Raw genomic sequence first — 21,710 nt, forward strand, 5'->3', positions numbered from 1 at the left:
TATCAGGACCTGTATTCTCACATATCTCGCTCCCCCTCCCCCTGAGGTTGAACATCTACTCTTGCATGACATTCTTCTACCTACTGTTCCCCCATCCCTTGACCGAGAGTCAGATGAACCCATCACTGAAGAGAAAATGTTCTCTGCTCTTTCAGATATGCAGGCCAGCAAAACGCAAACTGGGACACCACCCTGAGAAATGCTCCTCCTTTAGGTGATCTCATTGATTAACACCGAAATTACGTTCTATGCTAAAACCCTGGCTAACTTGCTACAACCCGCTTTACCATTCCTGTTTTATCGCGATCAATGCAGTTTCATGCCTAGGCGCAATACGAGACACTTCATCCGAAGGGTCCAGATGGCACTCTCCAGATTGTGTCTCATCCTCCCGTGGTGTTGCTTTCCCTAAATTTTGAGAAGATGTTTGACTTGGTGGATTGGTCCTTTCTTTCGGCTGTCCTTGAATGTGCGGGTTTGGCGAAGTAGCTGAGGCACCTTATTGGGGCCCTCTCTCACCAACCCTATGCCCAGGTCAGGGTCAACGGCTTGCTGTCAGATAATTTCCCAGTCCAGCGAGGTATGCGCCAGGGCTGTCGCTTGTCTCCAATACTTCTTGCTCTAGCTATCAAGCCACTGGCATGGCTCACCAATGCGATGCTCAGCTTAGCAGGTGGTTGTGGGATGGAGGGCCAGAGGAGAGGATCACTCTTTATGCTTACGATGATCTGTTGTTCTTAGCTGACCTGACACCCCCCACCCACACTTTGGCCATCATGGTCTCGAACTTCATACACTATTTAGAGAGGCCTCCAGGTGAAGGCATCACCCAGCTGGTGTCCAACATTAAAAGAAACATACAGAAGTGGCCGCAGCGTCCCCTGCATGTGATGGGTTGCATCGCCCTTTTCAAAATGATGATCCTCCCCCGCTTCCTCTACATATTTCAGCACTTCCCACTCCGATCCCCCCTTGCTGGTTTTGTGCACTTAATACCACCCTTCACTCCTTTCTTTGATTGAGTGATTGCTCCTGCACAGTGTTTCCCAACGGTTGACAATCTCCACATGTTGGTGTGCCGAGGATGGTGGTCCACCAATGTCGCTTCCTGTCCTCCCAATTGATTGTGTCAATGACTGGCGTAGTGGTCGTGGGATGATCCAACATGCCGAGGGGAACTTTCCTCTTTGAGTTTTGTCTGCATTCTGGATATGTTGTATGGTATTCTGATACGCTGCAACCTCCCTGACACTACTCGCATGGTCTATCTTTGCTGACATTTCACGGCACAATTTGTAGGCTGGAATGGTACATATTTTACCCTTCCAGGAACTGCAGGATCGCTATGAGCTAATTAGAACACAATTCCATAAATATTTGCAGCTGTGCCGTGCTCTCCTAGCTAACATCCCTCCAAACACTGAGATACCGAAATATAGTCCCCTGGAGGCCAAGTTGTTGATCGGACACATTGGTATTAGCCTAATTTCCCAGGTTTATTGGTCCCTCATAGAGAATGCCCCAATCGATTTTGAAAAGCTCCAACTTTTTGCAGATTTTGCTGAGGTGGATTGGAGGGGGGCCTGGTTGGCCCAGCACATTCTGGCTATTCCTGCTCGCCTTTGACTAATTCAACTGAACGTATATGCATACGTCCTACCTTACCCTGATACGTTTCCACTAGGCTGGTAAAATTCCCCATCCGGTTTGCTTTTGCTGTTCAGAGGCCCTGGCTGATTTTTACCTTGTGATTTGGGCCTGGCCAGTCATTTCCGTGTATTGGCAGCAGGTGCGCAGTGAGCTCTCTGGAGTCCTGGAGCGGAATCTGGAGCTGACTCCCAAGGTGGCCCTGCTGGGAATGGTTGACGAGATGGGCTGTTCTCTGACTGACCGCACATTTGTGGGTGTCGCTCCATTGGTGGCTAAGAGGGACATTACTTGGCAATGGACCTCCCCAGCGCCCGGCACGGCCAAAGGCGGAGTGGAGGGAGGGAGTGGACTGGTGCTCTCAATTTGAAAAGTCTGTATACATTGCCTGAGGTTGTCCACAGAAGCATAACAGGATTTGGAGGAGGTGGGGGGCATACAATGGACTGGGGATATGATGTGGTTATGGCTGGTTACATTGTGACAGTGAAATGTGAATGTACTTGTTCTTTGCTTGGTGGTTTTAAATCAAATAAAATTTTGTTATAAGAAAAGAAAAACACTGAATAATTCTGTGCTGCTGAATGGGACTATGCAGTGTTTTTACCTTCAATGAAGATTCCTACGATACAGAACCTGAACTACATGTCAGTAACCTTTTCATATAAAAATCTTCTAGTTGTTATTTAACTCATTGTTATGTTACTTAATGCTGATTTGTAAATTCACTTTAACCCGTGGGGGTATCCTGGCACTCAGCTGGTGTGTGTGTCTAGCCTTGACTAGCTTAAGGTGGTTAGTTGAACAACCAGGTCTTCAGCTTCTTGCAGAAGTCAAAAAGAGAGAAGGAGACTCTACTGTGAAGTGGGAGCTTGTTTTACACTATTGGAGTGATGTAGGAGAACGTGCACCCTCCGAATCTAGTTCTTTATGTGTGAGATTTTTGCTCGTAGGAGTCTTACGGGCGGAGATGTCTTGGTGGTTGGTGGAAGGAGATGCAGTGTTCAGGTAGTTGGGGCCTAAATTGCCTATCGCCATGAACATGTGGTTGAGGAGTTTCAACTGCGCTTGCCTGTGTATCGGTAGCCAGTGGAATTCCCTTAGCTGCGGCATTATGTGGGTTATGCGTGTATGGATGAGGATGAGTCTAGCTGCTGAGTTATGTATGGTTTGCAGTCTTCTGGTGAGTTCTTAGGTAACTCCTGCATAAAGGGTGATTCCAGAGTCTAGTTTGCTGAATACAAGGACCTGAGTGATGATTTTTCTGGTGTAGCTTGGTAGCCATTTGAAGATCTTTCTGAACATCTTCATTTTGTGGAAGCAAGTTACAGTGATGCCGTTTACTTGTGCAGTTATCTCCAGATTGCTTTCAATCATGATCCAGAGGTTCCTGGTGTCGGTGTGTGTCCGAGTTCGGCCAGCAACCAGTTAGAATCTCATGGTGAGGTGCTCTTACTCAAGTTCGCTATTTCTGTCTTGTTGGTGTTGAGCTTAAGACAGTTGGAATTCATCCAGTTAGCGACATCAGCCTTACAGGACCTGAAGATGATTCTTGTGTTGGGGGACTTGTCCAAGAAGGAGAGTATAAGTTGAGTATCAGTAGTGCAGGAGAGGATGTTGATATCATGTATACGAATAAGTTGGCAGGGTATGCCCAGACGTGGGTCCAACGCTTACTTTGCCACTGGATTTAAGCTAGCTTGGCTGATGACGGCTAATTAGCCAGAAACCGGTCCCAGGATGCTTGTTTAAAGGTCCAGGGAAGACCTGGCTTGGCAGTTCGGGCTGGACTGTTCCATGAGGCACAGGGTCAAGACTGATTTGCATATGGCCATGTCTGAACTGGGGTGGTGGAGTGAGCAGATCAGTTGACTGGGGGCGAGTGCTTGCAATTTTCAAAACTCCGTCTATCATCCCCTTTGGTTTTGCTACGAATAACATTGGCAAGGGGGGATCATGTATCTATTGAAAAGGGTAGGGCTTAGGGATGACCCTTGAGGTACTCCATAGAAGCGCTTTCGTGGAGTTAGCTGCCAGACTGACAGCTTGTGTACGATATGATAAAAATAGGCAATTCCAGTGGAGAGCGGGTCCTTGAATGCCAATCTTGTGTATGCGTCTGATGAGGATGGGGTGTGACATCGTGTCCAATGCTGCAGAGAGGTACAGGAAAATGAGGGCTGCCATCTCTCATCTGTCTAGGATCAGGTGGATGTCGTTTGTGGCGACTATGAGCGTTGTTCTTGTGTTGTGGTGGGCCAGAAACCCGACTGCATGGTGTCAAGGAGCTGCTGGTTGTTTCTGTGGTCAATGAGACAGCGGTTGATTAGTTTCTCTAAGACCTTGGCCAAGTGACGTAGGAGGGAGATGGTCTGTAATTGGTGAGCATGACAAGATGAACTGAAAGTTTCTTGAGCAGGAGGGTGACTGTGGCTTGTTTCCAGGTGTCTGAAAAACTGGCTAAGTCGATGGAGGCATTGAGGATGAGTGTAAGAGCATCGCTGATCATAGGTGTCCTTTGGCTGAGGCATGGTGGGTCAGGGATCAGATAGGGCTTCTGAGTGGATGGATTTCATGGTGATGGTGGTTTTGTCTGCGGTGATGGCGGCCCATGTGGTCATGGTTCATTCTTCGACCATGATGGGAAGTTGAGTTGCAAGGGCAACGGTGTCCAATTGAGGGTAGAAGTTGCTGGGATGGGAATGGGAATGATTTCCTTGCTGGATTTGATGCAGTCTCCTAGGGCTGCGCTCTTGGTGTCCCAGATTTGCTGGAGGTAGCTCCTTAGGGTGCATTTGAAGATATTTTTGTCTGCAGTCTCTAGGCTCATTCTCCACTTGTTCTCTAGTTGCTTGCTGTGGCGTTTCATCAACCTAAGTACCTTTGTGTAGTAGCTAGCATGTTGTCAGGCTCTAGGTTGTACTTGAGGGGGGCCAAGTTGTTGGCACATGTGGGGTTACAGTTGAAATTCAACTCGGCGTTCAGCAAATTGATACTGAACATTTAACAAGGACACTGCCAAACCCAGTTTTCTTTATACAATGTACAGTGTAATTTCTTCAATACTATTTGGTGTTCAGCATCCTTGGAAGAGTTAGAATGGTAAACTATGTGGTTGGTGATTATAGGAAAATGGGTTTCTGTTGCAGTAACCCCCCCCCCCCCACACACTTTTTGCCAGACTACTGATGCACTTTTTCTTGGTGTGCCCTGGGTCCCTGTCAATCAGGTTCCCAGGGCCTGTGTTCTTTCCCCAAAACTAACCCAGTTGGCATCTCTGGCCACATGTCAGCCCCTGGTAAATGGTACCACAGGTACCGAGGGCACTGTGACCAGAGAATGCTTCTAAGGGCTGCAGCACTTATTGTGCCACCATTAAGGGCCATGTACTCATACACTCATACACTGCCTTTGCAGGCTGCGTTTCTTGGTGCAGAACAAAGTGAAGCGTCGACATGGCACACATCCCTGTGTGCCATGCCCACAAACCACTGCCCTGGCATATATCAGTCACCCCTCTAGCTGGGTGCCCTATGCCAGTGGTGAGGGTACAGGTGCATGAGCCTTGTACCCCTACAGTGCCCAAGTCCATTCCTGGGCACTGTAAGTGCTGCCATTAAGAGTATATGGTGCTAGGAGTTTGTCATTACGACCTCCGCAGCACCCTAATGGCTACACTGAAGACTGGGAAGTTTGGTATCAAACTTCTCAGTACATTAAACCCACACTGATGCCAGTGTGGGATTTAATGTAAAATGCGCAACAGAGAGCATCTTAGAGATGCCCTCTGAAACTCGACCAAATCCTAGTGACCTGACTGAGTGGCTTCTTAGCTGCCACCACCAGACATGTGTCTTGACCCCTGGGGCGAGAGCTTGCTGCTCTCGGGGGACTGAAAGAATGCACATCTTGGGACGAGGTGCCAAGCCTCCTCCTCCAGGATGGGCGGGGTTCACGAAGGAGAAGCTTCAAAGGCATGTCGCCTTTGTGAGCCTCTCCAGACCATTAGCTACTTTCAACAACTCGTCCCCACTGGTTCTACCCTCCACTTTGGCCGGGAGAACTGGCGGGAGAAACAAGTTAGGAAGAGAGGTGTGCCCACCTCTGCCAACTCCACCCTTAAGGTGGGTGAGGCAAGGTGAAGCACAACCTTGAGTCCCCGCCATCTTGAGGATGGGGGGACCCAGCCAACCAGGGACATGCTCCTGCCCCCCTCCCACTGGAGAGTGGCAGAATAGGGGGTGTACCCACCCCAGGGAAGGGACCCATTAGTCCCTGCCCTTTAGCTACCTGTAACGCCCCTACATTTTGAATTTATGGGTACCCTTCCTCATATCCAGAAACCACATGAATAGAAAATAAGGAAAACATGTTTTGGTTATTTGTAAGATTTTTAAAGAATATCTTTCGTTTCAAAACTCCACACTTAGTCGTTTTTTGCGAGGGAAAATTGCCAATGTTATCCTATTGAGGAAAAACAGGTTATCGGTTTGGAGGTAAGTAAACGACTGTGGAAGTTAAGGTTCTAGCGTTAGATTCAGGGGTCTCCCAGGGTCAGTGATGCACTGGAATTCCACCCTCAGAGGCACTAGGGCGGCAAGGTGCAGAGTGTTGAGGCCCAATGTTATCCTATGGAGGATAGGGGGTCTCCGGTTGGTTGCTGCTGGCAAGCAGGCCACGAGGCTGTTAGAGCAAAGCTCCTAGGGTTTAGCTCGGGGCAAGTTGGGGACCAAAGTAGCTCCAAAGGTGCACCATCAGCGGCACTAGGGCGGCCGGGTGCAGGATGCTGTTTTGAGGTTGGGTGCCCTGTTTTTTCCAATGGAGAACCTTCGGGAGAAAGAAACACTGCAGGCTCGGGGACGAGGATCTTCCAGGTGCGACCACCACTTCAAGGGGTAAGTTGGGATGTTGAGGGTTGGTTAGGCACCACCGGTTTGGGCACACAGGGCCGTGGGGCAGGGGTGCTTTGGGACATTGGATATTCTTACCCTCTCTGGTCGCGGTAGGGGGTCCTCTGGATTGAGTCTGGAGCCTTGAGGCAGGTCAAGGGTCGCCGGATCTCTGGTCAGTATCGCCGGGGGGACCTCCTTGTGGTATTTTTCCGCTCTAGCTCGGACCGGGTTCGGCGGGTGCAGAGTGCGCTGGATTCGTGGTTTCTGGTTGGCACCAGAAGCTGCTGTTTGAACAAGTCCGGTGTTCATGGGGGATTCAGTCTTTGAAGTGAAGGCAGGCAGGTCCTCTGGGGTTTTTGAGGTTGCTGGCTGCAGGACACACCGGGATTTCGCAGGAGCAGGTTCGAGGGGAGGCAGGACTGTAGGGCTTGGGCCAAATCAGTGGGCGTCGTCCTCTTGTTAGCTCTGCACGGCTTTTCATCCTTCTTCTTATCTTCTTTTCTTGTGGTTTCTGGATCTGAGGAAGGAAGGTTCAGGGTGCCCCTAAATACTAAATTTAGGGGTGTTACAGGTAGGTAAAGGATCGGGACCAATCGGTCTCTTCCTTGGGGTGGGTACACCCCCTATTCTGCCACGCTCTAGTGGGAGGGGGGCAGTGGCCTGTCCCTGGTTGGCTGGGTCCCCCCATCCTCAAGATGGCCGGTACTCGAGGTTGTGCTTCACCTCGCCTCCCCCACCTTATGGGTGGAGTTGGCAGAGGTGGGCACACTTCTCTTCCTCACTCGTTTTTCCCACCCAAAGTGGGGGGTAGAACCAGTGGGGACCAGTTGCTGAAAGCAGAAAATGGTCTGGAGAGGCTCTCAAAGGCGGCATGCCTTTGAAGCTTCTCCTTCATGAACCCTGCCCATCCTGGAGGAGGAGGCTTGGCACCTCGTCCTAGGATGTGCATTGTTTCAGGCCCCCGAGAGCAGCAAGCTCTCGACCCAGGGGTCCAGAAACATGTCTGGTGGTGGCAGCCTAAGCAGCCGGTCAGTTAGTCACTAGGAGTTGGTCGAGTTTCATGGGGCATCTCTAAGATGCCCTCTGTTGTGCCTTTTACATTAAATCCCACACTGGCATCAGTGTGGGTTTAATGTACTGAGAAGTTTTGTACCAAACTTCCCAGTCCTCAGCGTAGCCATTATGGTGCTGTGGAGTCATAATGACAAACTCCCAGCACCATATACTCTTAATGGCAGCACTGCACCTACAGTGCCCAGGAATGGACTAGGGCACTGTAGGGGTACAGGACTCATGCACCTGTACCCTCGCCACTGGTATAGGGAACCCAGCTAGAGGGGTGACTGATGTATGCCAGGGCAGGGGTTTGTGGGCATGGCATACAGGGATGTGTGCCATGTCGACTATTCACTTTGTTCTGCACCATGACACACAGCCTGCAAAGGCAGTGTGTGAGTGTCCGGGTACAGGGCCCTCAAGGGTGGCACAATAAGTGCTGCAGCCCTTAGAGGCCTTCTCTGTTCACAGTGCCCTGGGTACCTGTGGTACCATTTACCAGGGGCTGACATGTGGCCAGAGATGCCATTTGGGTTAATTTTGGGGAAAGAACACAGACCCTGGGAACCTGTTTGGCAGGGACCCAGGGCACACCAAGAAAAAGTGCATCAGTAGTCTAGCAAAAAGTGGGGGGGTTACTGCAACAGAAACCCACTTTCCTACAGGAGGGGACAGGATGGCATATTTTCAGGAACACCTGCATCAAGTAACACCTGAATGAGTGTTAGACATTGTCAAACTTGCTCACACTGTGGTATTTAAAAACACCCTCCCCTTCCCTGAGAAGCGCAAATCACATACACATGCAGGAATTACAACTAGGGATGTGCAAATTGTTGCAGAATGGAGCCAGAGACGAAGTACCATTTGGGAGAGTTGTCAAGGCTTCTACTCAACATTCTTTCTCATGTTAGAAAGATCCTTAAATAACAGATTTTTTGTGTGTAGTTACACTACAAGAAATGTTACCCTTTTTAAAGACAGGTGAATATTAAGCATTTACCTTAACATCCCTGTTCATATGAAACATAGGAGATTCCTTTGGTTCACAATTGTAGGTTGTCATTATCAGTTCAAATCCCTACCATTTGACCTAAATTTAACACCTCAATTCTTCACAAAATGTTTAACGCCAGTATCAGCTATAAGGAGAAGAGGCTGTGTGCTTTATGTATATTTAGCCCAGTGATCAGGGGAAATCCTGAGAACAGGTCCAGGAGCTGACCAAATTACTTATGTATATGTGTAGTATACTTGTAAAGCGCACAGCTGCCCCAGCAACGGGGCGTCCCGGCGCTGTATAACTCTGGGGAACCCGTCCTGGCTTTCCCTGTGGGATGGTCCCTTGCTGGGAGTCCCCAAGGTGGAGCCAGGCATCCCCGGAATTGGTGGGGCCGTTGTGGAGATTAGGCAAGCTAATGCCCAGAGTTGCCGAGTGTAACCCCTGATTAGAGTAAGCACCGAAGCGAGAATTATCGAGTCCGCTGACCAAGGTCCACGACCCTGCCGCGTCGGGAATTGAACCCTGGTCCCGGGCTGACTTCTGCTCTCAGGCCTGCCGCCTCTAACCAGTGAGCCACACTACTCCACAATGAATGTCCTATCAAACATAGGTTTGGCTAGCAAGAAGAGAAAATCACATCTAACCTCAAGCGGACATTTATGTATGGGAGACATAATTTGCACAGTATATCTCTCTTAAGAGAGAGGCAGCAGGTAGATAACTCAAGCAACATCACTGATGTCAAAAAAGGGGGCCACAATAAGAATGTTCAAAGCTACGGACTTATATCAGGTGCAATTGAATACGAAGTAGCAAGAAGTAAATGGACACTGAAATGATGATGTCAATCTAACACTGCGGATAAAGGAAACCCGTCCCTGGTGGATCAAGAAAAATATCTTTTCAATGGATAACTGTTGGATCCTACAAAACCATAGCTCTTCTTGACAACAGATGCATTCCTTACATAATAAGGGAGGCTCACTTGCAAAGTATGCAGGCAAATAGACTGATCCGAGGAAGAGTGCAGATTGCTCATTAATATTTTGTAAGTTAGATTGGTTTTAAAAGCATTCTTCCCTACCCTTCAAAACATGCATGTCATGGTGTGGACAGCTCACACCACCACAACTTCTGAAAACAAGGAGAGGCAGGATTTACTCTCTCTGTCACAGGAGCCGTGAAGTTAGGAAGGCAGCAGAGCATGTTCCAGGTATTCACAGGAACGTGGCAGATCGTCGTGGGAGATAGACGACAATCAGCTTCATTCGATTTTTCAAAGATGGAGCACGCCTCAGTGTGACATGTTCTCTAGTAATCTTGATAGCCCCGACATTGGAACGTCATCACTGGTATGTGGAGCATGTTGGTGGACGCACCAATCCACTTCAAGCCAGATGCAAGATTACTCTCAAGGAGAAAGGGAAAAACAATTAAGCACAATCCTCATTTCCTTTGATTAACCCATGACTGATCAAGACGTGGAGTTTAGACATTCACCCATTCCTAAAAACTCGTGGTGTTGAAATCCCAACAGTGAAAACGTATGAAAGTCATTCAAAATTTTACCTCACCAATTTTTACCCTATCTCAATGTTTGGCAAAATCCTGACTTTCTATCACATTGATTAAAGTTTATCTTGCTGCAACTTCGAACTTTTTAAGAGCATCAAATAAGATGACATTATGCTTACGAAAAATAATAAAAGTTTATGAAAGAACATGTGCTAGACTTTTCAGCGAAACCGCATAAAAAGCCACCAAAGATGGTCACTTACAATGACCTAATAACTTTGAACAACAAGAAGTTGAAGTTGCTTCACAATCCTTTAATTTTGGAGAAAATGGAGAATGTAGGCATGTTATTAACCTCAACAAGTATTTGAATACTTAAGAGTTCCAAGGACTATGATCAGTGTATATTTTGGGACAGGAAAGAGCCCAGCCTCTCAGCGAGAACCTGTACCAACCACCAAGAAGAAATCCCTGAAGGAACGACTGGACAACAACGCCCACAACAGCAAAGAGCTCTTCACTATCGTCAAGGAGTTCTCCAACCCCAGCACCGGCACCAACGACATCCCTGCGTCACAAGACCTCTGCGACTCCCTCGCCTCGTTCTTCCACCGCAAGATCGCCGACATCCACAACAGCTTTGGCGCCCCACCCACCCACGCACCCAACCGTCGAACCAATGCCCCCCATCGCCACCCTTCGCACCTGGACCACGGTGACCACCGAAGACACAGCCTGCACGATGAACACCATCCACTCCGGATCACCGACCGACCCCTGCCCACACCATGTCTTCAACAAGGCCGACTCCACCATCGCACCCCAACTCCGGAACATCATCAACGCCTCCTTCAACACCGCCACCTTCCCGGAGAGCTGGAAGCACGCCGAGATCAGCGCCCTCCTGAAGAAACCTACAGCGGACCCCACCGATCTCAAAAACTTCCGCCCCATCTCGCTCCTCCCTTTTCCTGATAAAGTCATCGAGAAGATCGTCAACAGACAGCTGACCGCCTTCCTCGAGACGAACGGATCCCTTGACCCCTCGCAGTCCGGCTTCAGAGCCAACCACAGCACCGAGACCGCCCTCATCGCAGCCACCGACGACATCCGGACCCTGCTCGACAAGGGGGAAACAGTGGCCCTCATCCTCCTGGACCTCTCCGCTGCGTTTGACACGGTCTGCCACCGCACCCTAGTCCAGCGCCTCAGCAACATCGGTATCCAAGAGAAGGCACTGGAGTGGATCATCTTGTTCCTCGCCGGAAGAACACAAAGAGTCCGCCTCCCCCCGTTTCGCTCCGAGGCCACCGAAGTCATCTGCGGCGTCCCGCAAGGATCTTCACTCAGCCCCACCCTCTTCAACATCTACATGAAACCTCTCGCAGCCATCGCACGCCAGCACAACCTCAACATCATCTCTTACGCCGACGACACCCAGCTGATCCTCTCCCTCACCAGAGAACCCGACACCGCCAGAACCTGCCTACACGAAGGGATGAAAGACGTCGCCGAGTGGATGAAGGACAGCCGCCTGAAACTGAACTCGGACAAGACGGAAGTCCTCATCCTGGGATCTTCGCCCTCCGCCTGGGACGACTCCTGGTGGCCCCCAGCCCTGGGCACCGCACCCAAGCCAACCGACCACGCACGCAACCTGGGCTTCATCCTGGACCCCTCCCTCTCGATGTCCAGACAAGTCAACGCCGTCTCCTCATCGTGCTTCAACACCCTGCGTATGCTTCGCAAGATCTTCCGCTGGATCCCGACCGAGACCAGGAAGACTGTCACCCAGGCACTCGTCACCAGCCGACTGGACTACGGAAACGCCCTCTACGCCGGAACCACAGCCAAGCTACAGAAAAGACTCCAGCGCATCCAGAACGCCTCCGCCCGACTCATCCTGGATGTCCCCCGACGCAGCCACATCTCCAGCCACCTGAGGAACCTGCACTGGCTCCCCGTCGACAAGAGGATCACGTTCCGGCTCCTCACCCACGCACACAAGTCTCTCCACGACCTGGGCCCCAAGTACCTCAACGACCGCCTGACCTTCTACACGCCCACCCGCCAGCTACGGTCCACCAGCCTCGCCCTCGCAGCCGTACCACGCATCCGAAGAGCCACCGCCGGAGGAAGATCCTTCTCTTACCTGGCTGCCAAGACTTGGAACTCCCTCCCCCTCTACCTTTGGCTGACCCAGGACCATCTCGCCTTCAGGAAACAACTCAAGACCTGGCTGTTCGAGCAGTAGCATACCCCTCCCCCCAAGCGCCTTGAGACTGTCCCGGGTGAGTAGTGCGCTATACAAATGGCATGATTGATTGATTGATTACGGAATAGGGGCTTGGGGTACCACATCTTCTCCAGTGTTCTCAAGCATAACATTTATGTTACATGACTGAATGGTTAAAATAAGAGACTGACAAGCAATGGTGAGTTATAGACCAGACATCAGCAACACATACACCTCATGATTCATCAAGGAACAATGAGGATCACAAGCACAGATGCTGTAAACGGTCATCTTATGCTGAACTATGAATGGCAGTTGAACTAAAGACCACTATCTTTGATACCTTGGAGATGGGTGAACTCCCTAATGTGATCTTTTTGCAACCAGTCACAAGAAAATGAAACCCCCACCCCCTTTTTTTATAATTGATAAATATATCGTTAAAGTAATTGGTCTCTACCATTAGTCTCGTTTACCCTTGCCTTTTGTTGAGGCAATATATTTAGCAACTATGGGGCTGAGTTAGAGTTTTGCAGAGTGAGTACTCCATCACAACGGCCATGGAGTACCCTCTCAGCCAAACATAATGTGTGCCCGCCTGATTTAGATGCTGGCTGTTGGCTTGCTAAATGTTTTACTGACAGTACCATCATTTTGACGTTCGTCAAACTTATAATACATTGACAGGAACCCTCGCGATGGCGGTTCCTGCCAATTTTAAGAGAATCTGCTCGGCCGGCGGGCATCTCTAAGTTCGGAGTATGGTTACCATGTCGTCTTGACGGGATAATTAACGTACTCTGAATAAGGCCCTCAGTATTGATAATGTCTGACTGACTTCTGCTGCAGAAAACGGCACATTATTACATAATGATGTGCCTTTTTTATTTTTTGTGATATGGCTGACAATGGAGAAGAGACTTAGAGAAATATTGACATACTTCTGAATTTAGAAAAGATGATGTTACCACAGAACCATGTTAGAAGTGCATAACTTAAGGTTGTTCAGTTTAGTGATACTTCAGTCTTTCTTCCACTTCCTCCAGAAAATGTGCCACCCCTCTATTTCCCTTCTGTTTAGTCGTAGATGTGATAAGAAAATAGAGAATGAAGCATGGAAGATAACAGGGACTTGAGGACTCCTTGGTATGAGCATGGGTGTAAATACATTAGGTTTTATAATAACTAATAATTATAATGTTGGGTCAAAATGTGCTTTAGCCCACAAATCTGATTATACTGGATATTCCATGGGTCCTCAGGAATGGATCTAAACACAAGGGACCTCGTTATAAGTTGCTCAGATTCATGATGAGGCTTTACTTTTGTCATGACAAATGATTCTGCATTGTAGTATCTTCATTGACAGTCAGAAAATAAAAAATAATTGCAGAAAGGCAGGAAGACTGTCAGTCATCACCTTGAGCTTATGTAAATTGCCAACTGTGTAGGGAAGCCAGAACATTTTAACTTCTCACAATTTAAAACTTCCAAGTTTAACATTTTAAAATGCAGAGAGCCGCACCATTGGCTACCTGAGGCAAATGTTTACCAAATTTTTTGTGAAGTATTGGAAGTCCAAATATATAAAAATATTTTGGCAGCACAAATCCTAATTTAGCTTGCAAGGAAAGCCACAGAAAACCTAAATGAAATGAAGGAAAATGCACCTTAATACGCAGCATTATAAAGTAGACTGAAAACTGCACACTGTTCTTCAAGAAGCCGGCGGCTTCCCCGTCTCATCATAAAGTGGTACTCCAACCTGCTGAAAACTGAGCATTTGCTGTCCACTTAGTTTGCCATTCAGGGAGGTATTTTCTCCTATCAACAAAGCTGAGCTCTGTATCTTACCATCACAGTTTACATTTCTGTATATGGAGATTGAGCTGAATCAACTGACAGGTTCTGATGTTCTGCAGGAGTCTTTGAGTGATATTCTTGCTTCTCACTCTCTGTCCATGAAGTCCGTCTTTTCTGCACGCTTGTCTAAGTTCATCAGCTGGGGTAGAGAGGTTGACTCTATTTAGGCTGATGTTTTTTCTTTTAGTTTCATCATCTGTGTCTTGGCAAGGCTTTGCTGTAGACAATGTTAAAGGTTGCTTATCCGAGTCGGAGATGGGCTACCTTCTCCCAAGCCAGGTTCAATGAGGCACTTGCTGTAGGGGGAGATCCAGGGGGGGAGGATGTGGAGAAAGCCAACACTAATCTGGATCAGCGTATCACTGAGGCCTTGGACCGTGTTGCTCCGCTTGCCTTGGGCATAACGGGGGGGACGTGCACAGAGAACGGCACCATGGTATAGTGAGGAGTTGCGGGTGGCCAAGGTCGCGTGTAAACGTGCAGAAAGGCAGTGGAGGACAGCTTTCGCCACTCAAGCTAAAGCTGACTATATTGCAAGTAGACGCATCTACCACAGACTAATCAGAAAGGCTAAAACGGCGTATTACGCCTCCAGGATTAGGGAAGCAGAAAACTCCATGAAGGAATTGTTTTTAATATATAAATCGCTCTCGGCTGGGAAGCCTGTGGCAGTTCCAGAAGAATTCTGCTCGGTGGACAGCTGTAACCGAATAGCGGATTTTTTTGCCAACAAGGTAGCAAATATCTATTCAGCCTTTACAAGCCAAGCTAGCACTGGCCCCGAGTTTGAGGAGGAGACCAGGGTGAGGGGAGAACAACGGGTGCTGACTACATTTGTCACCCCACCCATTGAGGCACTCGTCCAAATCTGCGGATCAATAAAGTCAGGCTCCCCTAGGGATCCCACTACGCCCAAACGCTTGATGGGCAGTTTACACGTATTAGAGCCGTATATCCGTCATCTTCTGGATATCTCCTTTGGGACCCATACTGTACCGGATGACTGGAAACGGGCGGTGGTCCTCCCTCTCCAAAAAAAGCCCAATGTCAGATACGATGGGTTAGAAAATCTTCGACCTATTTCTCTCCTGCCATATATGGCGAAGGTTGCGGAGAAAACTGTGAACCTCCAGCTGATGGATTTCGTGGAAGAGGCTTCCTTGCTCCACGATTCTCAGTTTGGCTTCCGTCCACGGCACTCGACGGAGTCAGCACTACTTATGGCAGTAGAGGCCATACGGCAGGGAGTGGATGAGGGCCAGACTATGGCCTTGATCCTCCTGGACCTAAGCGCAGCATTTGACACTGTAGCTGATTCCATCTTGCTACAGTGTCTGAATGATGGAGGGGTATCAGGAGCGGCGCTTAGATGGATCCAGTCTTTCCTGACTAACAGATGCTTTCAAGTCCGTCAGGGAGAATGTTACTCTAGGGAGATCAGCTTGGGCCAGGGCGTGCCACAGGGCTCGTCCCTGAGCCCAACTCTGTTTAATCTATATGTCTCCCCGCTGGCGGCGATTGTTGAAAGTCATGGCCTGCGCCTTGTGTCATATGCTGACGGTCATCTCCCTCTCACGCATGCCAGGTCTTGCGGCGGACAGCTTCAGAGTTTGCATGCAAGAGCTGGCAATCTGGATGTCCGCCAACTGTTTGAAATTGAACGGTAGCAAGACCGAGGTACTCGTGGTGGGGGAGGGCCATCGGTCTGGTCGTCGGCATGGTGGCCACCCTGTCTGGGAGAAACACCTGTCCCTTGCCAGGAAGCAAGGAATCTTGGGGTATGGCTTGATGCCGACCTTGCCTTTGGCCCCCAGATTGGCCGGGTGGTGGGGGTATGCTTCGGAGTTTTAAAAACTCTGAGGAAGGTCTTGGACCTTCTGCCTATTACAGCTCGTCGGACGCTGGTGCATGCCCTCGTCACCTCGCGCCTAGACTACGGCAATTTGCTGTATCTGGGGGCCACGGGAGGAGCTATCAATCGCCTCCAAGTGCTGCAAAATGCAGCTGCACGTTTAGTCCTGAGGCTCCCCAGGAGATCATCCTCAAAGGCAGCGCTCCAGGCCCTGCACTGGCTGCCTGTCAGGAGCAGGGTGGAGTTTAAGGCTCTTTCTACGTGTCACCGCATCCTGAGCGGTAAAGCCCCGGTCCCGCTACAGAATCTGGTGTCTCGCTATGAGCCTACACGGGATCTGCGCTCCTCTTGTACAGGGCTACTGAAAATTCCCAAAATAAAGAAGGCTCGAATGGGGGGCAGGTCTTTTAGATATCTGGCTGCTAAGCATTGGAATGCCTTACCAATAGAGCTACGTTTGGAGCCTTCAGAGTCCACTTTCAGAAAGAAACTTAAGACTCACCTATACGGGAGGTAGGCGGCTGTGAGGGCTGCTTGGACTGTTTACTCCACTTACCATAGCGCGGGGACACGCCAGTGCGTGTAACCAGGCGCTCTACAAATTTCCCTAATAATAATAATAATAATATTTATCAGCCCTCTTCACTTTTCTTGATTTGTCTGATTGGTCCTCTTTATTCAGATAACTCTTTGTGATCTGTTTCTTAAACTAGCTCTTGTGTGTTTGCACCTGCCCCTTTATTATTCCGCAGTTGGGTCGTACTTTGGTTCTTACCTTTCTAGTGTGTGCTCATTTTCAACCTATGTACAGTTGCACCATAATACTTTTTACTCCCATGACTATATGTCTTATGGCCATCACATCTCCGTTTGTGTAGTGAGTGTTTCCCGAGGCGTCCCCCAGGGTTATATTCTCTCCCCTTCACTCTTTGACCTCTTTATGGAACCTCTTACCCTCATCCTGAAACAAGCAGGAATCAACTACCACCTCTATGCCGACAACACACAATGGTACTATAAGATCAGGTCCCACACTGATGTACTTCATCTTAACCATACCTTAAACAAGATCCAACACTGGTTCAACTCCAACCAACTCAAACTCAATCCCAAGAAAACTGAAATGTTACCTCTTCTCCCCTAAAAACAACGGACTCCCCGTCCAAACCTGGATCTCTGACCTCAATGCACTCAACTGCTTGCTCTCTTTGTCCAACTCTGTGAAATTTCTTGGTTTTACAGTTGACAAAAATCTAACCCTCAACGACCACATAAACAACTCTGCTAAAGGAGCTCTCTCCACTCTGTCACCTGAAGAAAATCAAACCCTTCATCCCACCGGAAGTCTTCAAATCGGTCGTCCAATCCCTGGTACTCCCAAAAATCGACTTTGGTAATGCTATCCTCACAGGAACCCCCAAAGTCCACCTAGCCCCACTCCGATCTGTGGTCCACCTAGCAGCCAGGCTCATCACTGGCTACAAACGCTTTGATCACATCTCCCCTGCCCTGAAGGCTTTCAACTTGCTGCCCATTGATGGTAGATCCTCCTACAAGACAGCATGTATCACACATAAAGTCCTACACCAGATTGCCCCGCTGTATTTCACAAACAAACTTAAAAAAGCGGGCAGCACCAGAACGATGAGGAGTACAAACACTTTCCTCCTCATCCCTCCCTTATTCAAAAAGAAAACCACTCAATCTCGCTCCTTCTCTGGAAATGCACCGATCGTCTGGAATGCCCTCCCTAAGGAATTGCGCTGCAACCCCTCCTACATTGCCTTAAAAAAGACCTTAAACTGCACCTCCTCTGCAAATACTGGGGTCCTTAAATCATACCTCTAACGACCCTACCCTCCTCTACTTCACTCCCTCCCCTCTCCCCTCCCCCTTCTATCTCCCCCATCCTATGTAAAAATGTATGTAAATGTATCTGCTCTTGCTGTGTCTCTGTTTATTAGAGCTGAATGGAACGTTTGTTTTTAGTTATTGTTTCATACTGTGCTTTATGAGCAACTCCTGCAATCTTGTTTTGCGCACATGTAAAGCGCTCTGCGTGCCAGCGCTTTATAAAACCTTTCAAATAAAATAAATAAGTGTTGTCTGTTCAACCATATATGCCACCTTTTTTTCCTGACAAGTTGGTGCTTCAGCCTTGAGCATTCTTTCTCCCGAAAGTGGTGTCTTCCCTTCATGTGGCTTGTATAAAAGGGTGGGCCCATAAACCTTAGGTAGGTTAAGATTCAGATACATGGAATACAGAATAATACCATCCAACCCGGTATATGTACTGAGACATGTAGCCACTTAGGTTGAAATGCATCAGATATTTATGCAAAAGAACAAGGGCGCCAGAGCCTTCAACGAGATGAGTCTAATATGAGAATTGAAACACCACAAGATATTGTCTCTTCTTTGATCAGTGGTCCCCTCCCCTTACTACTTTTCCTTCAAGCAAAATTTATTTTCAAATACAAAAAGCACAATAAGCATCGCATGGGTGACGGTTTTGTTTAATAATCAGAATGACTCTTTGATATCTTTCTACATTCTGTTCCCTTTCACTTGGGACAGTCCACACGCCTCTCGCATTTTTCTCTCAGCCACATCCCTCTAAGGAGACAATGCTCCAACGGGTGGGTTGTCACCGTACCCTCAATTTTTACATTGATAGGTCTAGGAAACACTGGTTGATGATCAACTCTTTGGATTCCAGAGACAGACCTTGTAAAGGTGGATTGTTTATCTAGCTGTGCTAGACTTTGGCCAAAAAGAGCTCCTCCGCGTCTTCAAGCGTATTCTCTTGGGCGAAGGCTGATAGTACAGCACTACCTAGAGATGTTCCAGTGTTGGACTTCTTCCAGTCTGCTACGTGGGCATTTTTTAAAATCTTTATAAGACATTACTTTTTCGACTGTCACAGCAGGGCCATTTCACTTGCTCCGACCTGCAGGATTCTGCTGTAAAGTCCACCTCTCAAATCCAACATCTATGCTTTTGTATTGATTCAAAAGGTGAAAATTGTATTGGTGGTTCTCAGTACTGGATTACCTAAATGTATTTTTACAGTTGCCTTGAGGTAAGTGGAACTTCTCAATTGGTAATGTAGCAGCCTCAATTCATCTGTTAAATTGATTATATTTGACATATTTATCACTTATAGACTGAGAGAGCAATGATGTCAAATAGGTAATAACCAAACTGCTTCTTTTTAGGTTCTCATCAATTTGGTAATGCTTTTCGCTGAAATGAAAGTGAACGAACGTGATGTACCTTCTGTGTCCATGATCTTGGTGAACTCTTTCCAGCTCTTGTATGTAGTGGATGCTCTGTGGAATGAGGTGAGTTAAATACTTTCAACAAATGTGAAATAATAGAAACAAAACTATTTGCAATTTGATGGATAATTCTACCTGCAGATTCCTCACCTGTTAAATATCTTTAGTGCCAGATTGGGTCTAGAAACTTTTCCATAGCTCTTCCGCCCTCGGCCCCGGAAACGATTCCACAGGGATATCATTGGAGCCCTAAAACGGTGTTGTCTCTGGAGCCGTAAAGTGTGCACCAACATCAGATCACTTTTTTCAAAAATGTTCAATGTGGATCTGGAACTACTCTCCATAATTTTCTGTCACTTTAGTGGTAATCTTGAAGTTTTTTTCTGTAAAATGTTTTCCTAGCGCAGTGCATAGGAACGTCACTGTCTTAGAAGTCAGCCTTTAGTCCACGTCGAGACTGCAATGGGCAATGCCCATTTCAGACCCTCAGGTGCTTTATATGTGGTGCTGCACGACTTGAGGTTGTGAGAGCGGGGCAGCCTCTTACACCCCAAACCAAAAGAGCCTAAATTGGCTAGTGCCGGTCTCCCTTCAGGTCTCATCCTTTGCCTTCATTCAAATCCTCCAAGGAAGAACAGAGGAAGCACAAGATAAAGAGGAAGCATGGAGGAATTTTGCCTCAATGGTTTTTTAAGTGTAGGGGTAAGTCTCCTCAGGCTTTCCTTCCTCATATGGAGTTCACTTTGGAGCCATAGTTGGGAACTGTTATTCCACCTGAGGAGTTACGTTGTCGAGGCCAACTCTAGGACCTTTCTCAGTACCTCCTCTGCCCATGATGTTTTTGGCACCAGCCTGGCTTCTCCGGAGTTAGAATGCTGATTCAGGTTTTTTTCTCCATGCCATGATGGAGATGTTCTAGCGTGCTTCACTCCTCTCTTGCCCTCCACTGGGTCCCATGGGACATGTGGGGGCTCCTCTTGGTATTCTGTACACAGGTCCTCCTCAGGTGCTATTCGTTTCTGCGCCCCTCAATTGCACAGAGAACACCTGTGATGCTGAGACTCTCGCCGGTTGACCTTCCATTGGCGACGATGCAGACGCTAACCCCGGTGCCCCCAACGTTACTGCTGGTTCCAGTGCCACCTACCCTGGGCAGCCAATATCAATGTACAATGCTATCCTACAGAGGTTTTGAACAGAGGCTCAGAGGATTGTGGCGGAGCAGCATGATACCTCATGCCAACACTGGCATACTTTGTATGATACCTTTATTACTTATTCAGATCTAATTGAACACCTGACATTGTCCAGCCCAATACTGATCTGGTAATAGTGTGAAGAATTATGTACTGTTAATCTGTGGCAATACTTTCAGTGTGTATAAGGGGGGCTCTCAACTGCTGCTGTACCCTTTCCGTTCTATGAGTGTGAAAAATAAAGGAATGTTGGTTCCTAAGGTCTAACTGCTCTGTGTATGGGGGAACTTTGCATTTCTACTTCTGATTGTCCTGAACCTGGGCATTTGAAAGTTGCACTGCGGCAGTCATACCGCACCTTTACCATTTTAGTAAATCTTGGTAAAATATTTTCTGATAGACTTCTAGCTGCAGAGTCATCACCTTTAGAAAGTTGCCCAGGCGTCAGACTGGATCCAGAAAGTTTTCAGTAGTACCTCTGTGTGCTGGTACCGACATCAATCCACTGCAGAAATGACGTGCAGTCTATATATGCGCCACTCATGCATTGATGTCAGTTCCTGAAGTGGATCTGAAGATTCCTCTAGACTCTCTGTGCCACTTAACCTCAGTGTTTTTTCCAAATTTCTAGAGTGTTCGAGGGATGTTTCCCCAAAACCAAGAGGTGTTTTTTAAGCCATGTTAGGACTGTTGATATAAAATATGTGTGATAGACCCCCTCCAGGTGTGTCTGGGGTCGAGCCATGATTCCAAGGCCTTCAGTGGCAGTGTCTATAAACCTGAAGGCCATCGGCCCATGAGACCTAACTTTACATCACCAAGGACTCTGCCCCCTCTTTCCATTCACACTCAGCAGCAGAGCCATAGGCCTCAATCTCTCTCCTGGATTTGGCTGACTTCCGAGCTGAGCCCACAACTGGTTTTGGCACAGCCCGATTTTCCGGGGCCTTCTACCACCCCACAACAGATCGAAAAGTTCAATGCAGCCATGCTCCTGCTCTTTAGATCCATTCCAACTCCCTCTGGCGTGCTTTTGGGCCCCAAGGAGCTGTTAGGCCTTCCACATGTAGTTCCGCCTGCGGGTCCACTGTCCACCAGTTGGACCCTTCAAGCCTGTTAGATGCCTCTGACGTCAGTCTGCAACCTGCCCCTGGTACCACCCCACAACA

General features: G+C 48.3%; 1 protein-coding gene across 2 annotated transcripts in view; it reads left to right on the top strand.

Annotated features, from left to right (window-relative positions):
- The window catches only part of LBR (lamin B receptor), a 616,153-nt gene that overhangs the window by 436,969 nt on the left and 157,474 nt on the right, over window positions 1-21,710 (top strand). For both annotated transcript variants that reach the window (XM_078647525.1, XM_078647524.1), the window contains exon 10: window positions 19,283-19,408. In XM_078647525.1, coding sequence (XP_078503651.1) covers window positions 19,283-19,408 — 126 coding nt within the window. The remainder of the gene's footprint in view (window positions 1-19,282; window positions 19,409-21,710) is intronic.

The sequence above is a fragment of the Lissotriton helveticus genome, chromosome 6, assembly GCF_964261635.1.
Source record: "Lissotriton helveticus chromosome 6, aLisHel1.1, whole genome shotgun sequence".
Taxonomy (NCBI): Eukaryota; Metazoa; Chordata; class Amphibia; order Caudata; family Salamandridae; genus Lissotriton; species Lissotriton helveticus.